The sequence below is a fragment of the Cetorhinus maximus genome, chromosome 10 (assembly GCF_964194155.1).
Source record: "Cetorhinus maximus chromosome 10, sCetMax3.hap1.1, whole genome shotgun sequence".
Classification (NCBI taxonomy): domain Eukaryota; kingdom Metazoa; phylum Chordata; class Chondrichthyes; order Lamniformes; family Cetorhinidae; genus Cetorhinus; species Cetorhinus maximus.
Genome location: NC_135888.1, coordinates 76,956,331 through 76,980,678, shown reverse-complemented (window position 1 = coordinate 76,980,678; position 24,348 = coordinate 76,956,331). Strand labels below are relative to the sequence as shown.

The window sequence follows — 24,348 nt, the reverse complement described above, 5'->3', positions numbered from 1 at the left end:
AATGTTATCATTTATTGCAATGGAAATTGAATACAAGAGCAAGGAGGTTATGCTTCAATTATACAGGGCATTGGTGAGACCACATCTAGAGTACTGTGTACAGTATTGGTCTCCTTATTTAAGGAAAGATGTAAATGCATTAGCAGTTCAGAGAAGGTTTACTAGATTACAACGTGTAATGGGTGAGTTACCTTATGAGGAAAGGCTTGTATCCGCTGGAGTTAAGAAGAATAAGAGGTGACTTGATTGAAACATAAGATCCTGAGGGGACTTGGCAGGGTTGATGAGGAAACGATATTTCCTCTTGTGGGAGAATCTAGAACTTGGGGTCACAGTTTCAAAATAAGAGGTTGCTCATTTAGGACAGAGATGAGGAAAAATTCTCTAAGGTTTGAGAGACTTTGGAATTCTCTTCCTCAAAAGATGGTTGAGGCAGAGTTCTTAAATATCTTTAAGGCAGATGTAGATAGATTCTTGATAACGGGGTGAAAGGTTATCAGGGTTAGGCAGGGACGTGAGATTAAAATCAGATCAGCCATGATCTTATTGAATGGCAGAGCAGGCTTGAGGGGTCAAGTGGCCTACTCAGGCTCCCAATTCGTATGTCTATATGTACGTATATTCGTAAGAATACCTCAGACCCTGTCATATACTAACTCTCAAATACAACAAATACCCTAGACCCCATCATATACTACGACCTATACACCAATACTTGTAGATGACAAATCACCTACTAATGGCTCACACGGGATCTGGGGATTCACTAACACTCAGACAGCCACTGCTCCAGCTCCAGTTATTCACATACATACTGTAAAAGATCCAGAATTTGGGATGTAAAAACATGCCAAGTATATACCCCAGACTTTGTTATTCTCTCTCACACTTTGAATGCCCAGATCTTTCCACATAGTCAACGTGTAGACAGCTTTCCTGTTGATATCTGATAAATCCCTAGTTCTCATTTATTTACCTGTCATCACCTGAAAGGCTGTTACATTCACGTAATCTTCTGCTACTATCTGAAAGAGTTCATCTGAAACAAGAGAACAAAAGGATTTTGGTTTGTTGCGTTCAAGCTCCTATAGATTGCACCCCTCAACTCCTCATTACAATCTGATTGCAAAATCCTCCAATCTTCATCAAGACTTCTTTACACCTCCTCTGCTCATCAAAACGTTATTGTGATGTTTCAGAGGGAAGGGTGAATGAGAAAGAAATGATGTGACACAGAGAGAGATACAGAAAATAGAAACTTACCAACATTCTGCCCCGTCTTACTGGAGGTTTCAAACAGCTTGGCTTTGATCTCTGAAAAATAAATATTGCACGTGAATGGCACAGTGATGAGGATCTAATCTCACAAAGCAGAAATCAGTAAGAAAATACAACTGCCCAACGTTCTTAACTTTGTTGTATTCACTAAATGTCTGAAATCACCATTATGATAAAACATGTGTGATAATGGGATTATGCAACAATGTTACATTTTGGACTTTTGGCTTAGATGCTTTTCTTGCGCTCACTATCAGAGACCACTTCTATAAGCAAGCCTCACTCCTAAGAAAAACAGAACATGCTTTTATCTGTTCAGTACCTGGGCAACAGAAGAAAGCCCAAGAGTTGAACAGAAACTATTGTTGTTGTATTTGGCCTACTGGATTTATCACAGGGCCTAACTGGGCTTTAAGAAGTGGTAAGTTAAACACAGTCAAAAGTGGCTTAGGCTATAAACTATCTGAAAAATTGATTAGAAACAGGTAGGTTAACAGAAAGAAGCTATTAGTGTTCTTAATGTACAGGACATTCTCCCTTTCTGGATATAAAAGTTAATTTCCCTGTGCGAAAGAAACATAGTAAAGCTGTACCCGAAAAGGTACATGGCCATTAATTCTACTGTTATCCTTCCATATAATCCTCTCCTATATTTAAAAATTCACTCAGAAGGACTGCTAAACCGGGGGAAGTCTAGTGAGATATATGTTATAATTCCTTTGAGGTGCTACCCAGGAACAACAGAATAATGAAAGATACAAATCCAAATTCCATCATTCACAAAACATTCACAATTTAGTCAAATACATGCACCATTCTGAAATTCTGAGATAGAGGGCCACAACATCTATGCAGGTACAAGGACACTTCTAAGCCAAAAAATACTAATGGTTCAACACTCAACACCAGTGCAGTACTGAGGAAATTTCTGCTGTTGCATGTACAGTCTTTGAAATGAGCTATTATACTCAGGCCCCATCTGCCCTCTCAGATGCACATAAATCTCCTAGCCAATATTTCTCCTTCAACAAACAGTTTCTCTGATCATACATCTCACTGCTGGAGGTGGAAGCTTGCTGTAGATGTATTGGCTGTTGCATTTGCTGCAGTGGAACATCGATGACTGTTCATAATCAGCTGTAAAACATCTTGGAGCATTCTGATGCAAAAGGCACAACGTAATTGCAAGATTTGTTTTTGTGTGTTTTATAACCAGAGAGAGTCAAACAAAAATGCACAGACTTTTCCAAATGCTCCAGTGATTCCAGCAATTAATTATCCGGTCAGATTCAAGTGGCGCTCAGTGGTCTGTTAGTCAGCAGTGATCAAAATGAGGAAAATTAAACACTTTGTTTCGGGGTGCATTATATTTTCTACAGAGCAACACAGGACTGGACCGGTTATGCTTGAGGTTTAAAATGGTGAAAGGGTTAGATTCTGCCCAAATGGGTAGGTTATTTGGAATGGAGAATGATAGTACAACTATAGAACATGTACATTCAATCCTTAGCCAGTGCAGAAAATGTTTGGCTTCTGAGGCAGATCACTAAAGTGTGTGTTGAGTACGGTTCTCTTAGAACCCTTCAAATGGAAATTTCACAACTTCGAGAGAGGAGAGGACACTTCCAGTTATAGAAGGTAAACAGAGTTAGCTGAGAATTTACGGATTGCTGCTGTCTCCCGGAACCTTGCTCAACTGTTTTAAGGAGACAATCAGATGGGGGTTAGTGACTGCATGAACTTTTCCCTATCCTTCTCACATGCTCACCTAAATTTAGATTGGGCCAGCAATGGGCTTTCCCATTGCCTAATGCATACCCCAGTAACCCTGGTTCAGTAACTGATTAACAGCTTGTATTTATATAGTGCTTTTAGCATAAAATGTCCCAAGATGCTTCACAGGATTATAAAACAAAAAGTGACATCAAGCCACATGAGAATAATTACATCTGATGACCAAAAGCTTTAAAAAGTTTCTTAAAGGAGGAAACATGTAGGGAGGAGAGTGAGGTAGAGACACAGATGTTGGGAGGGAATTCCAGAGCTTAGGGCCTAGGCAATGGAACGTAGGAGGAGTAGGCCTTGTGGCCCTTTGAACCTGCTCTGCCATTTAACTAAATTATGGTTGATCTTCTAACCTCAATGCCATTTTTGCACATTATCCCCATAATCCCTTGATGCTATTGGTATCCAAAAATCTATCGACCTCTGCTTTGAACATACTCAGTGACTGAACCTCCAGAGCCCTCTGGGGTAGAGAATTCCAACGATTCACCACCCTCTGGCTGAAGAAATTCCTCCTCATCTCGGTCCTAAACGGCTTACCCCTTATTCTGATACTCTCTCTCCTGGTTCTGGACACCCCAACAAGGGGGACATATCATTCCTGCACCTACCCTGTTGAGCCTGTAAGAATTTTGCACACTTCAGTGAGATCACCATTCATTCTTCTAAACTTAGAGAATACAGGCACAGTTTCCTCAATCTCTCTTCATAGGACAATATCGCCATCCCAGGGATTGGTGTGGTGAACCTTGGTTTCACTCCCTCTATAGCTAGTATATCCTTCCTTAGGTTAGGAGTCCAAAGCAGCACACTATACTCCACGTGTGGTCTCACCAAAGCTCTAAATAACTTCAGCAAGACTTCCTTACTCCTGTACTCAAATCCTTTTGCAATAAAGGCTAACATACCATTTGTCTTCCTAATTGCTTGTTGCACCTGCATGTAAACTTTCAGTGACTTATGAACAAGAATGGAAGGCACAGCCACAATGGTGGAGCGATTAAAATCATGATGCTCAAGAGGCCAGAATTAGATGAGTGCAGGTATCTCAGAGAGTTGTGGGGCTGGAGGAGATAACAGAAATAGGGTGGGTGAGGCTATGGAGGGAACTGAAAACAGGGATGAGAGGTTGCTTGACATGGAGAAGGATGGTGTGTTCAACTGTGTTAAAGGCTGCAGACAGTCGAGAAGGGCAAAGAGGGAAGGTTTACCTTTGTCACAGTCACACAGGATGTCCTTTGTGACTTTGGTAAGAGCAGTTTCAGTATACAACAGGAATCCAAACATGGAGTTCTGAGAAAGGTGGGCACAGATTTGAAAGGTGGCAACATGATCAAGGACTTGAGAGGAAAGGGAAGTTGGAGATGGGGTGTTAGTTTGCAAGGATGGTGGGTCAAGTATTACTTTTTTTGAGGAGAGGAACGATGGAAAATTTGAAGGAGAGGGGGACAACAGCAGAAAACAGTTAACAATATTGGCTAACATGGGGGCCAGAAGGTGAAGTTGCATGGTCAGAGATTAAAGAGAATAGGATATAGTGAGAGAAGGAGGTGGGTCTTCATGGGCAAGATGAGCTTGGAGAGGACATAAGGGGAGATAGGAGAGAATCTAGAGAAATATGAGAGTTCAGGGCTAGGGCAGGAGAACGTTAAGAGAAGTTTGTAACTCTACATTTGAATGCTTGTGAACAAGGGATGAGTTCGTGTGTGTAGGTTACTGTGCTGTAAATTCATGGACATGTAGTGCAATGCAACATACTTACAGCATTGAAATATAGTGTACCTAACACTGCTGGTACTGAGATTTATCTTAAACATCACGGACACCAATTCCCCTCCCTGTCCCAGCTCATCTCAAAGATTGAATCGAAAATATTGCAGTCGTAACAGAGATTTGTTGCAACTTGAACTTGCAGCTAACCTTTTAGAGGTTACAAAAATGCTCATTAAACTGTTCAGAATCTGGCAGTGCCTTGCTATACCACCAAAATAAAAATGTTATAATTCAAGCTCAGGAATTCAGAAAATATACATACCTGCTCAGAGAGAGAGAGAGAAAGGGAGAGAACAAAATTATTAAACTCCTCCTATGATAGGTCCTACTTAAAAGGGTTAGTCTCCTCAGTGCAGAACTGAAAGGATGCAGAAAGTATTGAAAAAAAAACACCCATACTCACCCACACAACTGCAGGGAGCATCCTTGGGATGTGAGCATTGCTGGTGTGGCCAGTTTTTCATGCCCATCCTTAATTATCTGTAAGGTGGTGGTGGTGGTGAGCCACCTTCTTGAACCGCTGCATTCCACTGCCCGCATGGGAAATTTAACCCCTGACCACATCAATTTTAATATCTCAAGTTTTTATTCTGTACTTTTCTTTAAACTGATCCATACAGGGAATTTAAGAAAAGATAGACAGACCATTTTCACTCATTGCCTCCTTCCACGCCAGGTTCAACGTAACAATATATTGATTTGTTATGGTCATTAACAAAATAAAAGACTTTACCATCTGTATAATCTTGAATATCGTCTGTGGTAATCAATTCCTTGTACACTGTGATCATTTTCCACAAGAACACCCTTCATTCCACATGGTGAAGGTGCACCCACAGTGTCCACATTTAACCTTATGCCATGAGACATCATGTTCTCTGGAGTCAACGCTGACGACTCACTGTCCCACCATCTCTGGTGGGTTTGTCCTACCAGCGGGACAGGACATACTCAGGGATGGTGATAAAGGAATCTGGGACATTGGTTGTAAGGTATAATTCTATGATTATGACTATGTCAGGCTGCTGCTTGACTAGTTTGTGAGACAACAGACCCAATTTTGGCACAAACCCCCAGATGTTAGTGAGGACGACTTTGCAGAGTCGACTGGGCAGACTGTCATGTTTAGTGTCTAGGTCAATGCTGGGTGGTCCATTTGGTATATTCTTTTATTCAACTTTTCTGTCGTGGTTTGAAACAACTGACTAGTCTTCTAGGCGAGTTAAGATTCAACTACATTGCTGTGGGTCTGGAGTCACATGTAGCCCAGACTGAGTAAGGATGGCAGAATTTGTCTCCTGAATGACATTGGGTTTTGACGATAATCTGGTGAACATTATTGCTGAGACTAGCTTTTTATTCTAGACTTATTAACTGAATTTAAATTCCTCCAGTTTCCATGGTGGGATTTGAACTTGTATCTTCAGAATATTAGTCTAGACCTCTGGATTACTAATGCAGTAACTATTACCATTAAATTACTGTTCCCTCATTTGAGGAGCCAGGTCATTATAGAATACCACTTAAAACTAATTCAGCTTCAGGACATTTTCAAATGTACACAGTAAACTGCAGTTGAAAGAAGACACCTCCTGAATGATTGAATTCTTAGTTGCTGATGTTAAAATGGAGTTCATAATACAAGCTGTAGAAAACACCTTTAGTCAACTTTAAGTACTGGAAAGTTATGATTAAAATGTTACTAGGCTTACTGTTAGCACAGAAAAAGAACTGCATAAAATTGCCCTATATGTCTCACTAATGGGAAATGAGACCTTTCATCACTCAAGCCTGACCAGATCAATTTTCACATCTCAAATATTTATTCTGTTTTCTTTTTAAACCAATCCACACTGAGAATCTAAGAAAATACCAGTACATAATATTTCCACTCAATGTCTCTTTCCTTGCCAGTTTAAACAACATAACATATCAACTTCTTATGGTGAATATCTTGCAAAATAGTAGACTTTACCATCTGTATAATCTTGAACATCATGGTAATCGACTCCCCGTGCATTGCGATCATTCTGTACAAGATCACTCTTGGTTCCACACAAATATATCTTGCAATGCTGAAAGAGAGGGAACACTGTGACCCAAGCTGTAAACTCAAACACACAAGAACCTAGAACCACATTGCAAAATCGTTACTCAAATCTCAAAATAGATCAGCACCCACAGCCCACTGTAAATACATATGCCAAATCCTAAAGCAGACAAAACCCACAGTGTAAATCCAGCAACCAAACCCAAAAACCAGTTGGTCTCATAACCCACACTGTAAGCCTCCTACCGAAATCCCAGAGCCCACGGTACCTCCACTACACAAATCCCAAAGAAGAGCAGAGCCTGTAATCCCCACAATGTGCAAACTGCATTGCATTTTCTCAACCCTGAAAATCTAACACACACTGCAATAACTTCACCCGCTGGTATGAAAAACAAGATTATTAGTGAGAGAATCATAGTCCACACTACAAATGAGTTACTTCAAAATGATGACCCATGATTGGAAACCAACAACAAAGAGCCCAATCTATTCAGAGTAAGGATTAAAATCAGTTCCTCCGCATTATAACAAAACTCACTTCTTCACAGTTCCGGACTTCATTCACCCAGAATCTAGCCCTTGCATAGCTGCTACTGTCAGTCAGATCTGGAAGACAGAAATACCCAAGGTGAACATTATAAAAGGGATTTCAGAAATGTGGAGGATTCTGTTATTTGCAATCTACAGCAAAATTGTAAGCACATTCTGAAGACTCGTATTTATGTATTGTTATTAACAGCACAGTGGAAATCTTCCCCCACACTAATAGTTTAAGGGGCAGCATTTATTTTAAAATTTAGTTCTGTTTCTTTCCCACCGTTAGACTTAAGCTGATCAATAAATCCTCACACTTCAAGGCCACACAAGGTTTCTCTGGTGACTACGGGGAGCATCTTTAACATGCTCATTAAACACACAATCCGATGAGTTTTCTGGAAATAGAAATAACTTTTCAATGAACAAGTCATAATATTCCCAAATGCTTTAGGTTGTGAAAGATCAGCTTATAAATTATTTCTGTACATCAGATCCTAATCAATTTCTAATGCAATTGAGGCTGCGCTGAAGTACATTGGAAAATATGTTTTGGGCCGAGAATAATACAGCTCTACTAAGCATCTCTGCATCAATAACTACACCAGTGAAGAGAGTCATTACACTGTACAGAACATCTTTCTCCAATATGGTAGGTCAGATAATTAGTACAATGAAAACATAAGAAAACGGAGCTGGAATAAGACATTTGGTCCTTCAAGCTTGCTATGCCATTCAACAAGATCATGGCTGATCACCTACCTTAATTTCACCTTCCCATACTATCCCCATATCTCTCAATTCAATTCAGACTCCCATGCAGGAGCTGTACAGGCCATCCATCATGGGGTAGTTTATGTCACATCTTTCTTTAATTTCCTTTTTTGAATAATTTGAAGAAAAACTGGAACGGCTCAAGTTACAGCCAGGTCTGAACTTAACTGTGTAGCTCACCAATTGCGATGTGAGAAGAACCTAGAATTTAAGATATATAGAACAAACCACTCCTACCAACAGCAGCAGGTTTTGATTCTGTATGAATTTAAATTCATGGTGTTTATAATGATGAACAACAGCCAAATCATCAGATTCACTAGCTTTCTTCTGGTGAATAGTCCCTAATTGGCCGCTACAAATTATGACTCTCCACACTTAAGAGATTATGTACAGCACAAACAGAAGCACAGCGCAGTTGCAAATTTCTTACCAAAGCACACAACTGCTGCTCGAGCTCCTCGATAGTAGATTCTGCTCATGGATTCGTACCGTTCTGACCCTGCAGTGTCCTGATGGGGAATAAAATTTATCCACTTACAATAAACAAATACCATTGCTTATTTGGACACCCTCCCTACCTTGTAATTGCTTGGCAAGACTTGACATCAAGACAAGAGGCTCCTGATGACAGTCATGTTAGCCAGCACAGCACAGGTCAAGCACTTTTAACTTCGGGAAAGAGGTTGGAGAGAAAGGAAGCATGACATGCCAACTAATCATTCCAGGGCCACCCCGCTCACACCTCTCCAGCTGATTAAGAGCCCAGTGTAGGCAAGTTGGCCCTATGGCCTCAAAAACTTAAAAGAGGAGTTGAGAGCAGCTAGCCCAGTAAATATGAAGACCATCGTACTATCTCAGAATGGGAGATGCAAAAGTTAAATAACAATCGCACATTCTCAAGGATCCCAAAACAAATGGTTAAACTAACCAAAGTGTCTTCCTGATGGAAGTGGGTTTAGGACAATCTCTAACTCTAAACTCCAGTCACAGAAACCACTACTTCAACAAGGAAGGAAATTAAAATGACCAGAACATTGAATAGTGCAAATAATGGACATTCATGAGAAATCACATCAGAGAAATCCAATCAAAAAGCCCAGAAGAGAGCATAAACCATGGTGCTGATGCCTGAGTGGTTTGAACTCAGACTTAAGCCTTAAAAGCAACCTTTTTCTAATTTGAATATAAGCTAGATATACACAAGGAAGGGAAGAACAGAAGATCAGACTGATGGGGTGCAATGAAGAGGATGTTCTTGTGGAGCATAGACATCAGTTTAGATTACTTGGGTCAAATGGCCTCTTTCTGTACTGCACATTCTATGTAATTCTATATAAATGCTAGTAATATGCTACACTATCGGAGGATGACTTATAGATGAAAAATAACACTTGATATGGTTGTAGGTACTGTATATCAATTTAACTGGTGCTCCCAAGTAGCGAAGTAGCATACCCATGCTAAGCTTTATCTACAAGGATTATCCTAGGATCAATCCATGGTTTATGCTACATTATCCAATCCTTTGGTGCCAGTAAGAACACTAAAACTGTCTCATCTTTCATGAGGGAGGAAATGGCCAAAAGCTATAACACAGACAAAGGTCACAGTCTGATCACTATCCAGTGGTATTTGCCACAAAGTACATGCTTGAGATGGATTGGGCTTGGCTCTGATACATTCCCACAATCAAGTACTCCCACATTTCTCTCTAGGCTTAAATAAGACAAATGGCCACTTGGGTGAGTTACAGGAAGCTGCTGGTTCCTGTGTAACTATACGCTAATGGAGGTGAAAGGCAGGCTGAAAGAACTAGAGCAGTAGGAGAGGAGTGAGAGAGAAGAGAATAATCATTCCCTGATATCTTTTGCAATTTATGTCTTATTGCATTCTGCCTATGCAAGACAGTTCAGGTCTCCATATTATAGAAATGTTACAGAGGTACTACAAAATTGCAGAAAAGATTTACATGATATCAGAACTAAGAGTTTATATTAATCAAGAAAGACTGAACAGTACAGGGTTCTTTCCTTTAGAAAAGTGAAAGTCTTTAACATTAAGAAAGGGTTTGCTAGGGTAGAGAGAGAAAATGTTTCCATTTGTGAGAGAGACCAGGACTACGGTCATAAATATAAGATAGTCACTATAAGTCCAATTGAGGAACTCTTTTACTCAAAGTGTGGTTAAATAATGGAACTCATTACCAAATAGAATAGTTTAGGTGAATAGCCTAGATGGCTTTTAAGGGGAAGCTCGATAAATACGAGGGAAAAGGAACAGAAGGGTATTCTGATAAGGTTCAATGAAGGGGGTGGAAGGAAACTTGTGTGCAGGATTAACGCTGGCATAGACCAATCGACGCTTATGGTCTGTTATACTGCTGTACATTCTATATAATTCCATGTAAAATTCATCAGTACACTCCACTGCTAGAGGATGAATTGTACATTTGAGCAATAACACTTGATAAGTGTCGCAGGTTCACCAAAAAAACCCTTCAGGGAATTCCCTGTTATATTTAACCTTACTGATGAGATAGACGAACACTCACTCCTGCATATTTGTGGGGTCACACAATCAGCCTCAGCCACATTAAATAGAACTACATAAATATAACCATCCATTTAACAATGGTTTCTGTAATCAAAGCAAATTAACCCCCTCCCTCCATAATAACACCCAGTATGCTAACCACTCCAGAACTAAAGACGTCAACTTACCCAGATGCCAAGTGTGATTGCCTTTTCACCAACATGGATGAGCTTGGCCACAAATGCAGCCCCAATCGTCTGAAACAGAAACCAGTGGATTAAAGATAGGCCTGTCCCTGAAAACCCCTGAAATACAAATTAACTTACATTCTTCGGCCTTGTGTTCAAAATGCCTGGTGAATACACGATTTATTCAGCTCAAAACGTTAATTCTGTTTCTCTCTCCACAGATGCTGCCAGACCAGCTGAGCTTTTCCAGCACTCTGTTTTACGCCTGATGCCGACTTTAATTTCTCTCAGAAATGCTGCTGAGGTGAGAACAAAGTGACTGGGCTAAACATTAATTTCCTAAAACATGTGGAAACACCAATGAACCACATACACAGCTGGAGAATGAGGGTAAAGATCATCATTTACAGCTCAGTGGCCCCACCTCATTAGTTCCCACCCAGTGGTATCCTTAGATGAAAAGGGTTCCAAAAAAGGCACTTTTTGGCTTCCCTGTAAGGCCTGTAATTGGGTTGTATATGAGGAAACTTGACTTTTTTTTCCTTTCCATTTCTCTTTAATTTCATTACTCCCATGGCAATACCCAAGACCAGCAATCCTCAGCCTGAGTGTGAATGACAGACAAAACTGAGGTTTGCAATTTTAATGAGGTGAATGTGAAGTTGGAGTTTCCAACTTTTGATCAAACAATTTGGAAGAAACTAAATATCGTGGGCTAAGTTTCCACTTTGAGCACAATTAGGAAATTACACCCAAAATGTGCTTGAAATTGGACTGGTTACAGTTCAGGTGGTCAATCAATTGAATTTGCATAAATACAAATGTAAAATCTTCAGTGAACCAACACAATTAGATAGTGTTAACAGAATGGCATGGGATATTTTCTTACCTTTCCATTAAAAAGTATTGCATGATGCATTTAAGAGTGGTAAACTGGCACAATTTTATTAATACAGCTGAAAATGGGCTGATCAGCAAAAATAAGCATTTTTAGTAAGCGCCCAGTCCTCTACCTATGAGCAACCCAATTTAAAAGTCACTGGAAATGACTTTTAAAAGCTACATTGAACCATTTAATATCTTCTTTGATGTACACTTGTCAGTTTCTTAGTGAAGTTAACAGTTTTGATGTGCTAATGCCCCTGTGCGTAAGAAAATTAGCTCAGTTTGAAGAGTTTTCTCAAGCCAGCTCAACCTCACGGTTTTGTTCTGTGGACATGTCCAATTTTGTGGGCTAGGCCTTATTTGGGTGAAATTAACTTTAAATCAACGCTGAAGATTGCGGAAAACACGAATGTAAGCGCATATGGGCATAATAATAGGAGGAGTAGGCCTGCTCCACCATTCTATAAGATCATGGCTGATCTGATTGTGGCTTTAACTCCATTTTCCTGGCTGCCCTCCATAACCCTTGACGCCCTCGTCAACCAAAAATCTGTCTAACTCCACCTTAAATACATTCAATGACCCAGCCTCCACTGCTTTGTGGAAAACGATTCTAAAGTCTAACGACCTCGGACGGAAGAAATTCCCCCTCATCTGTGTTCGATAGGAGACTGCTTATTTTGAAACTGTGAACCTAGTTCCAGATTCCCACCACGAAGGGAAACATCCTCCCAGCATCTACCCAGTCAAGTCCCCTCAACATCTTATTTTTTTTGAATAAGATCATGTGACAGTCTTCTAGACTCCAATGAATACAGGCCCAACCTGCTCAACCTTTCCTCATAAGACAACCACTTCATCCCAGGAATCAGCCTAATAAACCAACTCTGAACTGCTTCCAATGCAATGCATAATTCAGTTACATTAAAATTCTCCAATTTCTTGCACTTTCAGATTGCATTGATATTGCTGGCCTAAATGAGCCAAAACTCTACAACTGTAACTCAGACTCCATTTAAACACCATGACTGTTACCCTCCAGAACACGAGGCCATAACAACTGCCCCCCCAAAGTCAACGACTGACAAAGTTGGCCATGATGGAAGCCTCCAACTGAATTTTCGAAACTCAACACTCGTGTTATGCAGTGAAGCTAAGGGTGAACTTATGAAGTGAAGCTAAGGGTGGACTAAATCTGGCACAGGCCAAAGGCTACATTTAATCCTGGCAATGAAACCTTGCCCCACAGCACTTTCCAATCTCTCAGTGCAATGAAATTTTTTCTGGCATTACGTTGTCATTCTGTGCAGCAGGCAGACACAGATTTTAACAGTGCGCATTGCTTAATGAAGGCAGGTTTCAGGCGCAGTGGGGCTTCTGCTCAGTACACCACTATAAACCGAGCCTATCTGCCGGATACCAGAGATGGAAGCAGACTCTGCAATGGATCAGATTCTGAGCCATAATCATTGCAAACAAAACACAAATAGCTTATTACCATGCAATAATTTCCCTACCTTCTTTCATTGGACACATAGATACTACTGGAGTCTGATTGGGAGAGGAACTAGCATCTTGGATTTACCACCACGATCATTGCAATTACTAATCCTTGACATACAAGAAGAGAGATACAGTAGCCCGGAAACACCAATTGTGTCTGATTTTGTTTTGTGCAGCATCCTGGATGTTTTATTTCATTAAAGGTGCTATATAAATGAATGTTGTTGCAACTTTGAACAATTGAAAATTATATTTGATACCGTAGCATATGTGCTATTAGAATAAAGGATTATTCATCTTAACCTCACCATCAATAACTTCTCTATGGTAATGTGCCCCCCCGATTCTCTCTGGTGCACTCCCACAGAACGTCAAAGTTGCCGGTTGAGGGAGCATAAACTGTTGACTTGTGAGCCAATGCTCTCAAGATGCTTCCCAGGAGGTGACCATCAATCATTTCAGTTCAACATTTTTGTTGCTGTTATATTTGTTTTGGACAATCAGTTTGGGTTAGTCAAGCCCTCCCTGAATTATTGGAAATGTCTTTGGCTAATGCAGGTACAGTTACAAGCTGGTGGATGATAATAATTTGCAGCCTGTTATTACAGGAACAAAACACATGGAGCAAATTTCTCGATTTTAACAGAAGCACTAACCTGATTATTTTAAGTGGGTTAATGCCTACATTAACATAGTGCAGGGAGGAATTGGGTACAAATCCATTAAGTGTCTGTGCATAGCAACGGTTACTGCCAAGGGTGATGTACGTCTGTAGGGTTGGGCTTGAAAAATGCAGAAGTCCACCTATAATAAGATTTCTTTACATGTTTCAAGGAACTATAAATTACTTTATAGTCTTCACACATGAATTTCCATCAGCCATTCCTCACCTAAATTACTTAATTTCTCCACTCTATGCTACCAATCAGCTGCACAGTGGGCACTTGCTTTGCATCATTAGTAAATCTGACAGCATTTCTTATAGCACAATCCTCCAAAATAAACTGCACGTCCATGGATAAAGGCATCCAGTTCAACTTTGCCCGGAGCACCATCAGTTTAAACCATACTCACATTCTGATATGGGCCATTGAGGAAACGATTGTGTACATATCTCTCCACCAGACTAGTCTTTCCCACAAACTCCTTTCCCAGCATTACCACCTTCACATCAACCCGCTGTCCACTCATTCTGAGACCTCTGCTGCCCACAGTCTACGTTCGGTATAGTATGAGGGGTAATTTTCACCATACACAACAGCAACGTGGTTGTCAGCTAAAATGGCTTCACCTGGGGACAAGAAAGAAAGGAGATTGTTATGGTCATATGTGGAATTGCCTTTTCAGGTAACTAAAAGAATGCTATTAAGAGAAGACTATCAAGTCCTTCAACACATTTTTATAAAATTGCACCCCAGCTTTACCTTTACAAGTGCCCCTTTCTGTATTGCCTCACACTCTCATCATGCATTGCTAGGTGCAGATTAATGAAACCAGTTGTAAAGATGAGAAGTAATAGGAACACACAGGAAATTGCAATTCTCAGTTCCTCAAGCCAAATAAGACATAATAGAATACCTTATTTTATGCCTCCAGAACCAGTTCCCCATTCTGCAAATAAAATTAATCTTATTAAAAGTTAGCAATTGTACTGCACAGAAGGCGGTGCCCAATCTGCCTTCAGCTTTATCACCAGCAACCTGTTTGATAGCAGCACTTCTACAGCAGTTACTGCAACTTTTAATGTTCAGCACATTCAAAATGTGAGAAAGAATAGAGCCAAAAATACCCTAAATCTCATTGTACTGAGAACATACTATCCATTTCATTGAAGTTCCTTGTGCATTACATTCCAGTTACTGGTTACAAGATGAGACAAAATGTAGACTTCCAACCTGCACAGTCACAACAACAAAATCAAGACTGCAATCACACACTGCACATCCTAGCTTGTGATCCCACCTAACAGTCACAGCTAAAGAGCTTGACCAAGACTAGAGCCCCATACTGTACAAAGACGATGCCTGACCAGGATTAGAACCAAAACCTAGTCAAAGCTACAGAATCTGACTGTGATTATAAATTCCTTGTAGTCACAGCTGCAATGCCTGACTAACAAGTAGCAAACCAACCTACATAATCACAGCTACAGAGCTTGTGATTACAAACCAGCACCTACATTGCTAAAGCCTGAATATAATTAGAAGCATTACCGATGCAATCACACTAGAGAGTTTAACCAAAGTTAGAAATCCATCTTACACAACCATATGGCAGTTGCTCTGCTACAAGATAATTTTAAAACCATTTTGACATGATAAAGAATCTCTTTGATGTTAAACATTAACCTCTGACCTGTTAGTGTAAACAAACTGGTAAACAAAAGGCCTAATGTACCGGACAGATTTCTGTTGACAGCAATTGTTCTCAAAAGTGTTGAGATATAGTTGCTGACCCAATTATATAATTTGTGTCACCTTTTAATGAACTTTACATTTAACCCGGATATGAGCAATTACAATCCACAACCATTGTACAATATTGTAGCGTAAGTGAGGTTGGGAGAAATGAACAGTTACAAACAATATTCATGTTTTATAATAGAGATGATTTTGAAACTATGCTCAATTATCAGCCCTTCCAAACTGGAAGTATCCTGTGCTTCACTTGTATTGCACAACAAATGTCATAGCACATCATACAAACAGTTAGTAATAATGGCTGAAAAAAAGAGACACGTCAAAACTTTTCGTCTTGCACTCATCAGGACACCGCAAGAATACCAATATAAAAGGAAAACAACAATTTATATTGTGTGTGAAGAGAGTGCTGATTGGTTGGCAAGTGGACTGATTGGTAGAGGCATTGCCATGGAGAATGCACTTGTGATGGTGACTGACAGGGTCAAGCTGCCTGGTTTAAATTTCAAACAATGCTTGGTAGTTAACTGTGTCACCATCACTGATGCACTCTCCATGGCAATGCCTCTACCAGAATCCACTTGCCAACCACATGGCAACGCCTCTACCAGAATCCACTTGCCAACCAATCAGCACCCTCTTCACATACAGTACAAGTTGTTTTCCCCTTATATTGGTATTCTTGTGAAATGTCCTCATGAGTGCATGACAAAAAGCTTCAACATGTCTCTTTTTTCAGCAATACTCAAGTTCTGTACTCTCAGCAACTATTAGTAATAATTCCTATTAATATCCCCTGTCCTAAATAACAGACCCTTTCAGTAGATACAGAATGCAGTCATAGGTTAAGTGCCTCATATTATCACAGAAAACTGCCCAAATGCTCATTGCAGTAATGCTGCAAATAGGCCTGAACAAGGGGAAAATTAGGAGGCACAGTCAGATCCATCCACCCTAAATGGGATAGGGAACTTGGAAGCTCTACTGGGGAAGAGGCAACGTAGTGCAATGGAGGTAAGGGGGTTACTTTGAATGTAAACACGTTATTTACTATTTGGATCAGCCAATAAATTTCAGATTCCTGATCCAAAAGCTATCCTGGTTAGCATAGACACCGAATAACCCCCTGTATTTATAGCACAGCTAATGAAGCTTTATTTGAAGCCTTCCCAGCACTGCCATATTATACATTTATTTATTCAATTCAGTTCTTGCACATCTCTATTCCCTGGTCATAATCTCCATGGAACATTCCACTGCTAAGAAGACTGTTCCTTTTGTTTCAGCTGCAGACATCAGGCCATACAGCATAGCAGTACCACAGGGGTAATGACCAGACTTGGCTGCTTGTTCCTGCTCATCTCATTGGGGGAAGGGAATGAGGGGAATTTTTGATTATCTCTGGATATAGAAAATTGTTAATGAAAAATGAATCTTGCATTTGCTATTGTCATGTCATATTTTACAAAATAAATCTCATTCCCTCAAAATCTGAGATTCTTTGGTCTCCCCCATAACTGATACTGGGCTCTTCCCAATTCCTCCTCTTCCAAATTACAACTTCCAAACCACACTCTGCTACTTGTAGTGGATGATTGTGACTCCCAGCTTTCTTCTGATTCGTTCATGGGATGTGGGCATCTCTGGCAAGACCAACATTTATTGCTGATCCCTAATTACCCTTGAGAAGGTGTGGTGCGCCACTTTCCTAACCACTGCAGTCCATGTGGTGAAGGTACTACCACAGTGCTGTGAGGGAGAGGCCTGTTTACATTTGGGAAGTTTTGTAGTTGTAATTCGAGACACTCAAGTCAAGGAACAACAGAGATTTGAAACTTCTACGATCTATACTTCTTGAAAGGGATTGTTATTCAGGGCAGGGATATTAATAGGATTGTTGCTAACCTTATTAGCATTACCACTCAATGCTTCTCTTCCACATCTCATCCCAAATCTCTCTTGCAGTTCTTACTCATGGAACAAAAAAACAGAAAGACGACTTTCCATGTACTAGTAATACATACAGAAATTTTAAAATACTAAAAGCTCTGACTTGTCTGTTGACTTTCCTTCAGCCGTGTGGGAAAGCAGTACACAGTACTAATTAACAGCATTGTTTCATATTCTACAGCAGCAAGTTTGTTACTGTAGTCCTGTGTGTAGGTTTCATTTCAACAGTGCTATCAAGCGGCACTTGCTTAGAAAGGGGGAACTTCTTCACTCAGAGAGTGGTGAGAGTGTGGAACGAGCTACCATCTGACGTGGTAAATGCGGGCTCACTCTTAAGTTTTAAGAATAAATTAGACAGATACATGGATGGGAGAGGTCTGGAGGGTTATGGACTAGGTGCAGGTCCATGGGACTAGCGGAATAATATTTCGGCACAGACTAGAAGGGCCGAATGGCCTGTTTTCTGTGCTATAGTGTTCTATGGTTCTAAATAACCTGTTTACTGATGCCCAGTTTGGGTTCCGCCAGGGCCACTTAGCTCCTGACTTCATTACAGCCTTGGTTCAAACATGGACAAAAGAGCTGAATTCCCAAGGTGCGGTGAGAGTGACTGCCCTTGACATCAAAGCAGCATTTGACCAAGTGGCATCAAGGAATCCTAGCAAAACTGGAGTCAATGCGAATCAGGGGAAAACTCTCCGCTGGTTGGAGTCATACCTAACACAAAGGAAGATGGTTGTGGGTGTTAGAGGCCAGTCATCTCAGCTCCAGGACATCAATGCAGGAGTCCCTCAGGGTAGTGTCCTCGGCCCAACCACCTTCGGCTGCTTCATCAATAACCTTCCTTCCATATTAAGGTCAGAAGTGGGGATGTTCGCTGATGATTGCACAGTGTTCAGCACCACTCGCGACTCCTCAGATACTGAAGCAGTCCATGTCCAAATGCAGCAAGGTCTGGACAATATCCAGGCTTGGGCTGACAGGTGGCAAGTAACATTCGTGCCACATACGTGTCAGGCAATGACCATCTCCAAAAAGAGAGAATCCAAACATCACCCCTTGATGTTCAAGGGCACTACCATTACTAAATCCCCCACTATCAACATCCTGGGGATTACCATTGACCAGAAACTGAACTGGACTAGCCATATAAATACTGTGGCTACAAGAGCAGGTCAGACGCTAGGGATCGTGCAATGAGTAACCCACTTCTTGACTCCCCAAAGCCTGTCCACCATCTTCAAGGCACAAGTCAGGAGTGTGATGGAATACTCCCCACTTGCCTGGATGAGTGCAGCTCCCACAACACTGAAGAAGCTGGACACCGTCCAGGACAAAGCAGCCCATTTGACTGGCACCACATCCACAAACATTCACTCCCTCCACCACCGCCACTCAGTAGCAGCAGTGTGTACCATCTACAAGATGCACTGCAAGAATTCACCAAGGCTCCTTCAACAGCACCTTCCATACCCATGACCACTACCATCTAGAAGGATAAGGGCAGCAGATAGATGGGAACACCACCACTTGGAGGATCCCTTCCAAGTAACTCACCATCCTGACTTGGAAATATATCGCCGTTCTTTCACTATCGCTGGGTCAAAACCCTGGAACTCCCTTCCTAACGGCACTGTGGGTGTACCTACACCACATGGATTGCAGCAGTTCAAGAAGGCAGCTCACCACCACCTTCTCAAGGGATCTAGGGATGGGCAACAAACGCTGGCCCAGCCAGCAAAGCCTACATCCCTTGAATGAATTTTTAAAAAGCAACCTTTCAATCATAAACAACCTTCTATAACCATCCCACTTATAGAAAGCACACAACCTATATAAGAACAGAAGTACCCCATTCAACCCATTGAGCATGTTCAGTCATTCAATGAGATCATGGCTGATCTGCGACCCAAGTCTATTTACTCGACTTTGCCCCATATCCCTCAACACCTTTGGTTAGCAAAAATCTATCAATCTCAGGTTTAAAATTACCAATTAATCAGCATCAAATGCAGTTTGTGGAAGAGTTCTAAACTTCTGCTGCCCTTTGTGTGTAGAAATGTTTCCTAATTTCACTCCTGGAAGGTCTAGCTCTAATTATTAGACAATGCCCCTGGTGCTAGACTTCGAATAGCTGAACCACAATTTCTACCCCCCTTGTATTCTAGTCCTCTCGATATAAACGCCAGCATTCCACTGATCTTTTACATAATTTTCTGTTCATGCCATTTTAATGATCTATGTACATAGACTCCCAAGTCTCTTTGGACTTCCATTATTTCTAGCCTTTCATCATTCATAAAGTACTCTGCTTCACCCTTTTTAGGTCCAAAGTAGATGACCTCACACTTGCCTACATTAAAATCCATTTGCCACACTTTTGCCCATTCACTAAATCTATCTATATCTCTTTGTAATTTTATGCTTCTATCTACACTAACAATGCCACCTCTCTTTGTCATCAGCAAATTTGTATACGTCACTTTTTATCTTATCATCTCAATCGTTAATAAATAGGGTGAATAATTGCTGCCCCAATACTGATCCTTGAGGGTCAACACACATCCCATCCTGCCAATAACATTGCCTGCCCAGTGAGGAAGTACACTGCCCACCACGATTTAACCAACAACGTGAAGCATTGAAGACGTTCCAGCAAATTATCAGGTTCAATTCCTGCGGAGGAAGCTGGTCCCATTCCAAGTGGAATGGTTTTGGTTTTTCAGGGGTTGGAAAGGGGTAAAATTAGTCAGGGCTCAAAATCACTATCCTGACTCTCAATTAGAAGTAAATGCATCATAACCTCTGGACTCCGAATGTCCTTAACCGGTAGGTAATCTGCCACTGCTCCCGGCCATAGTTCACACTGAATTACAACACTTGTAAGTGAGGTAAATACCAAATCACCTTATATTAAACCTTCCACTGAAGTTGCTGTAGAGCCTCAGAGTGAGCACTTCAGTGCTCCAGCCCTCCCCCGGGCCGGGAGGGGGTCTCCATGCCTTTTGCGGGGATAGTTGGAGGGCACCTCCGTGTAGCCGTGGGAAAGGGGGTGTGATAGGAGGAGGCAGCCCCCACACCCTCCCTAAGGCTGGTGGGGGGAGGGATCTCTGCACCATCCATAGGATGTCTGGGGGGGGGTTTCTAACCCTCCCCACGGGTGGTTTTGGCAAGGGGTCTCCAAATGCTCCCCACGGGTCAATTGGGGTAGGGAGCTGTCAACACGCACTCCCCCAAGGGGTGTTTTTTTGGGGGGGGGGGGGTCTCTAACCCTCCCCATGGGTGGTTTTGGCAGGGGGTCTCCAAATACTCCTCACAGGTCATTGGGGTGGGGGGCTGGTTGTAAGGGGATTTACACGCCCTTTCCTGGCCACCCCCCCGCACTGAGCTGGCTGTGAGGCTTCTCCTCCCCCCTCCCCCAGGCCAGAAGTGAGGGGGGTCTCCACCTCCTCCCTCCTGTACCCCAAGGCTGGTTGAGAGGGGGGTCTCCACGCCCCCGGATCGAGTTGGCGGTGTGTCTCCACACACTCCTCCAGGGGCTGTGTGGTGAGGGGGTTGTCTGCCCCGGGGTTTACCCTTTACCAAATGAAAGCCCCTCAGTTAACTCTCCATGCAAACATCTGCAGAAACATTCACCTTCTCCGCAGCAGAGATCGTGCCTGGCTGATGGAGAAGACCAGGGATGAGATGCTGACACCAGGCTTGCTGACGGTGGGAAGGAGCGAGCTTCCACTTTCTCGCCGCCGCCGCCGCCGTTTACACAGGGACAGAACCGAAAGCTCGGCAATGGTGGCGCCTCGCAATGGGCGGAGCCAACAGCGGAAATTGCGCAGCTGTCCACGCGGGATTCCCGTCAGGATCAGGTGGGAGTGGGCAGAGCCAGTGGGGTCGCCACGGGAAGTGGGAGGGGCCCGGAGGGAGCGGGCGGGGCCCGGGGTGTGTGGGCGGGGCCACATTGAGTGGGCCGGGCTATGGGAGCTGAGAGGCGAGGGCGGGGCTATTTCGTCGTGGCAAAGGAGGTGGGCGTGGCCAGGTGGAAGGGCGGGGCGATGCGATTGTCTTTTTAAGTGTTATATGGTATATATGTCATCATTTTATTGCTTTATTTAATTTATAAATTGAATTATTGGAAATCTAACAGGTGGACATAACCAATCCTATGGCAGTTTTTGAAGAAGAGTAGGAAAGTTCTCCCCAGTGTTCTGACCAATATTTATCCCTCAACCGACACCACTTAAACAGATTATCTGATCAATATCACAACACGGTTTGTGGGAACTTGTGCACAATTGGCTGTTGCATTTGTTACAATTGTCATGATCCCAGTTGATGTTACAGCTGGACAAGCCTGATCCCAGGGTGGCATCCAGCTTGATAGGTCCTAACTTTTATATAATATAAAAGCAAAAAACTGCAGATGCTGGAAATCCAAAACAAAAACAAAAATACCTGGAAAAATTCAGCAGTTCTGGCAGCATCTGCGGATAAGAGCAAAGTTAACGTTTTGAGTCCAAATGACCCTTCAACAGGACTAAGTAAAAATAGAAGAGAGGTGAAATATAAGCTGGTTTAAGGGGGAGGGTGGAAGAAGAAGAGCTGGATAGAGGGCCAGTGATAGGTGGAGATAACCAAAAGATGTCACAGACAGAAGAACAAAGAGGTGTTGAAGGTGGTGATATTATCTAAAGGAATGTGCTAATTAAGGGTAGAAAGCAGGAGGAGCAAGGTACAGATAGGCCTAGTGGGGGTGGGGTGGGGTGAAGGAATCTAAAAAGGCTAAAAGGTAGAGATAAAACAATGGATGGAAATACACTTAAAAATAATGGAAGTAGGTGGGAAAAGAAAAATCTATATAAATTATTGGAAAAAACAAAAAGAAGGGGGAAAATCGGAAAGGGGGTGGGGATGGAGGAGAGAGTTCATGATCTAAAATTGTTGAACTCAATATTCAGTCTGGAAGGCTGTAAAGTGCCTAGTCGGAAGATGAGGTGCTGTTCCTCCAGTTTGCGTTGAGCTTCACTGGAACAATGCAGCAAGCCAAGGACAGACATGTGGGCATGAGAGCAGGGTGGTGTGTTGAAATGGCAAGCGACAGGGAGGTCTGGGTAATGCTTGCGGACAGACCGAAGGTGTTCTGCAAAGCGGTCACCCAGTCTGCGTTTGGTCTCTCCAATGTAGAGGAAACCGCATTGGGAGCAACGAATGCAGTAGATTAAGTTGAGGGAAGTGCAAGTGAAATGCTGCTTCACTTGAAAGGAGTGTTTGGGCCCTTGGACGGTGAGGAGAAGGGAAGTAAAGGGGCAGGTGTTGCACCTTCTGCGGTTGCATGGGTTTTATATGTTTGTTTAAATACGTGGAGAGGGGTTGCTGAGCACATTCACCAGAGTCAGCTCGTAAACATTTAACAAAAACATAAAACATTTATTAAACAAGAAAAGATAAACAATGTTACAATACTCCTTCACCCACAACTATACCTTTACAGGTATATGCAGATTTGTAAAGATAACACAAATTACAAAAGCTATCTTACACTCCAGTGTTCACAGTAAGTACAGTCCATGTAAACCAGTTGGCAACCTATGGTCAGACTCTGAAACCAAGTGACAGATGCCACCCCAGACAGATGCTATGGATCTCTCCTCAACTCCCCCCAGACGCTTGTTACACCGTGAGCCAACCAGTCTCACTGAACTCCGTCTTTCACACGAAGGTTTCCAAACTCCACTTACCAAGAACTCGCCTTGGAATCTTCTCCCAAAGCGATGCTTTCTCTCAGACGCCTTCCGCAAGGGTTCACCTCTAGGTTTTGAACTCTCCTTCCGATGTTCCTCTCCCCTGGGTCACCACATGCATTCAAGCTTTCATCCACACACGCTCTCTCACCAACTCAACTCTCAACAGTACACCACTGCTTCACATGTCCATAGCAAAGAGTTACAGATCTTCAATTGCCTCTTTGGACATTCTGATTTCTCACAAGCCTTTATATTGCTTCGACTCTGCTTTCTGCAGCTTGGAGCTTTAAGCTTGAAGCTTGGAGCCTTTCTCTGCCCCTCACGCTTAACTTCACTTAACAGGACCTTTTCCAGGTTCTTCAGGTTTGACTGGAAGGCCTGCTTTGCACTTTCTCCTGTTTCACTCCCCTGGATTTGGGGACTTTCTTCTTTAGCTTGGGACTGGCTATCTGCCCCTTTTAGATTGCTTCTGCTTGGCAGCTGCTCCCAAATGAAGTCAAAGTTGCTATTTCTTTAGTTTTTCTGTGTGTGTGGGGGGGTGGTCCTGCCTCTCTGGAACCCTGTTGTTAGGCAACAGCCCAGTTTTTCTTTTGTTGCATCTGCTTAACTTGTCTTACAGTTGCAAACGCTCATTAGAAATGCAGGCACCTTTTAAAGTGAAACTAAAACTCAACTTGACCTTTTCTTAATTCAGAGCTACAGTAATACAACTCAAACTTAAACATTAAAGCTAAAACGCGTTCCTAACACCCACAAAATACCAACAGGACTTACATAAACTTTCTCTATTTCCTAACACAAACCCTTTGGAGGAAAGAAAGCTTCACAACAGCGAAGGTTTCTTTACAATGGCCTTACATACACCTCCCACAAACTTATCATAAACCTAACAATAGCTTATTACATACTATACAAACAACTTTTCCATTTCA

At 42.1% G+C, this 24,348-nt stretch overlaps 1 protein-coding gene across 2 annotated transcripts in view; it reads right to left on the bottom strand.

The window, feature by feature from the left end:
- rab24 (RAB24, member RAS oncogene family) overlaps nt 1-21,502 on the bottom strand; it is a 28,085-nt gene extending 6,583 nt beyond the window's left edge. Inside the window, exons 1-8 of one of the 2 annotated variants that reach the window (XM_078550636.1) lie at nt 21,315-21,502; nt 14,383-14,599; nt 10,921-10,989; nt 8,631-8,709; nt 7,428-7,495; nt 6,812-6,911; nt 1,264-1,314; nt 977-1,039 (exon numbers count right to left, since the gene is read on the bottom strand). In XM_078550636.1, coding sequence (XP_078406762.1) covers nt 977-1,039; nt 1,264-1,314; nt 6,812-6,911; nt 7,428-7,495; nt 8,631-8,709; nt 10,921-10,989; nt 14,383-14,499 — 547 coding nt within the window. In that variant the 5' untranslated portion in view covers nt 14,500-14,599; nt 21,315-21,502. The remainder of the gene's footprint in view (nt 1-976; nt 1,040-1,263; nt 1,315-6,811; nt 6,912-7,427; nt 7,496-8,630; nt 8,710-10,920; nt 10,990-14,382; nt 14,600-21,314) is intronic. The other variant, XM_078550637.1, reaches the window with a different exon arrangement.
- Between the last annotated feature and the right edge of the window lie 2,846 nt (nt 21,503-24,348).